Source organism: Clarias gariepinus, chromosome 1 (genome assembly GCF_024256425.1).
Source record: "Clarias gariepinus isolate MV-2021 ecotype Netherlands chromosome 1, CGAR_prim_01v2, whole genome shotgun sequence".
In the NCBI taxonomy this organism is placed as follows: Eukaryota; Metazoa; Chordata; class Actinopteri; order Siluriformes; family Clariidae; genus Clarias; species Clarias gariepinus.
This window is the reverse complement of record NC_071100.1, coordinates 33,784,850-33,787,163: the sequence shown is the minus strand read 5'-3', so window position 1 is coordinate 33,787,163 and position 2,314 is coordinate 33,784,850. Positions and strand designations below refer to the sequence as shown.

The following is a 2,314-nucleotide window of genomic DNA, read 5'->3' as shown; positions in this document are numbered from 1 at the left end:
TTCCACATGTTTGGACTATTAAAGAAGTTCTTGGAAGGCCAGCATTTCAAATGCAAAGCATCAATCTGATCATGGCTCCGGCATACTGAGAAAACTTTCTACCTTGATGATATTGAAGCACTACTGAAACGCTGGTGTAACTGCATTAGAGCAGCAGGGGATTATATAGAAAATGGAGGTAGTTTTATAACCTAATAACTGTGTTCTCTTATTTGGTGAAATCAAAAGTCCCAGGTTAACTTGAATGGCCCTTGTAAAATACTATATATGTATATATTTGAAAACAGTGTTTAAACACATTTGGAGAATGGAGTAGCTTGGCACCTCTGGGCTGCCACCATTCCGTTTAGCAACTGCTCAGATACTGCTTGGGCGAAGTTGGCAACCCGACATTGTGAACAGGTGAGTCTAAGATTGGTTGAGTGAAGTAACTGCCACAGAAACAACAGATATATCTCCAGAGTTGGGAGTATTCATTGCTCGATGTGACCTATCTCATCCCCACACACACACATTTACCATTTAGCCATCTTAAATTAAGCAATATCACAAGCAAGGGACTTCGCAAAATATAATGACCTTGAGTTTAATATTGCTTTTATTCAACAATTCCACAAACACCATTTATTATCAACAGGTTCTAATTTGTTTTTTATTTAACCAGTTACTATCTATTTTGATTCATAAAAAACTTTTAAAATAATTGAATTATTTTCATTTTGTCTTGGAAAATATGTGAATTCACCGATAAGTTTTTATGTAATGCATTTAAGACAATGAAAAGCATACACTCAGTTTAGTGTGTCATCCACATACACCTACTCTTTAAATTATGTTATTTATGACCAAATTGGCAGATCGCTTTAATCCAGTCAGCTTGATCTCGGCCACATATACATAATTGATGCAGGCTTCTTACATTCTGCTTAATTTATTGGATGCAAATATTGTTGTTGTGCTAGCCACATGGAAAATGTTTCCAAACAGACATTATGAAGAAGCACTCAGAACATTGAGTTTTATGCCTTAATTTATTGTCCGTTTGATTTGTTTCTAAACTGGGAACTGAGATGGGATATGACTTCATGGTTGATAGATATCTCATAAATCTTCTAGGCTCCTACAGGCTCACATCTTCACCTAATATTTTCCTACATGCTCCTGTTAAACTCCTTGAGTTTACAAAGTCACAAATGAGCGTAAACAGTCCACAGTGCTTTTGGAGAAATACAGTACTCTGGCATTATCTCACTTTAAACTTTTATTCTATTTCTTTATGTATAAATAACATCAAAATTAACTGCATTCAAAACAAATAAGTATGTAATATGTCTTCTCTTAATATGACTTCTTTTGTCCATCTGTCAGTTTTCATCTCCTATGTTTCATGTTCTGCCTTGCTCTCATTCCTCTTCCCTCCTTCCATCTCTATGATGAGTTTCTCCCACAGACTAGAAGATGAGATTCCAATGACACATCCAGCAATCCTTTTTCCTGCATTCCCGCTTCGTCTGCTCTCTTCATTCGGACCTAAGCCTAAATCATCCTCCTTCTCATGGATCACAACGGCACGTCCTAAAATAGAACGACCTCCAAAAAGCGTTTTTTTAAGTTGTTGTCTTATAGTTCCATTGATGGCCACATAATCACCAGGGTGTGCAGGATGGTCCACCCTCAAGGGATTGTAGTGTGGACCAGAAGTAATGCATCCTTGGCTCAGGTCTCCATACTGATGCACGTGAATAGCTCATTTTTGTTGGTCATCAGTCGGTAGACCATGTACATTGATCAGGACTTGCAGTATTCCTGCTGGAAAGGTTTGTTTGAAGAGAACTTGTCCATAGATTTCAGGTTGGCCAGTAGGAAGTTTACGATCAGGTACAAGTTCACAGGTGGCAAACAGAGTTCCATTGAAGAGGGTAACCTCCATAGGAGCATCAACAACAGACATGTTGCTGTGATTAAATGCAATCCCTTCTTTAATATTCATGTGCATTGTCCATATCAGAAGTAGTGGTAACATATTATTTCCCTTGTGTATTAGCTTCATCTGAAACATGAATGAGAAATATATGGAATTATATGATAAACATACACATACACATATATATATATATATATATATATATATATATATATATATATATATATATATATACACTTATCATGTATAACCTCTAACAATGTCATTTATGCAATTTCATATAGCAATAAAAAAAGAATGGACTCAATAAACACCATGCCAATGAACAGTAAATGCACGTTACCATTTCTGTAAGTTCTGATCTCAACAGTCTTCAGACAAAAATGTGGA

The 2,314-nt window shown here is 36.1% G+C and overlaps 1 protein-coding gene across 1 annotated transcript; it reads right to left on the bottom strand.

The window, feature by feature from the left end:
- Window positions 1-1,049: 1,049 nt before the first annotated feature.
- sod3a (superoxide dismutase 3, extracellular a) lies at window positions 1,050-2,045 on the bottom strand. Its single transcript, XM_053498742.1, is given in 1 exon segment — window positions 1,050-2,045. A coding segment is annotated over 1 exon segment (645 nt). The 5' UTR covers window positions 2,024-2,045; the 3' UTR covers window positions 1,050-1,378.
- Window positions 2,046-2,314: the final 269 nt, after the last annotated feature.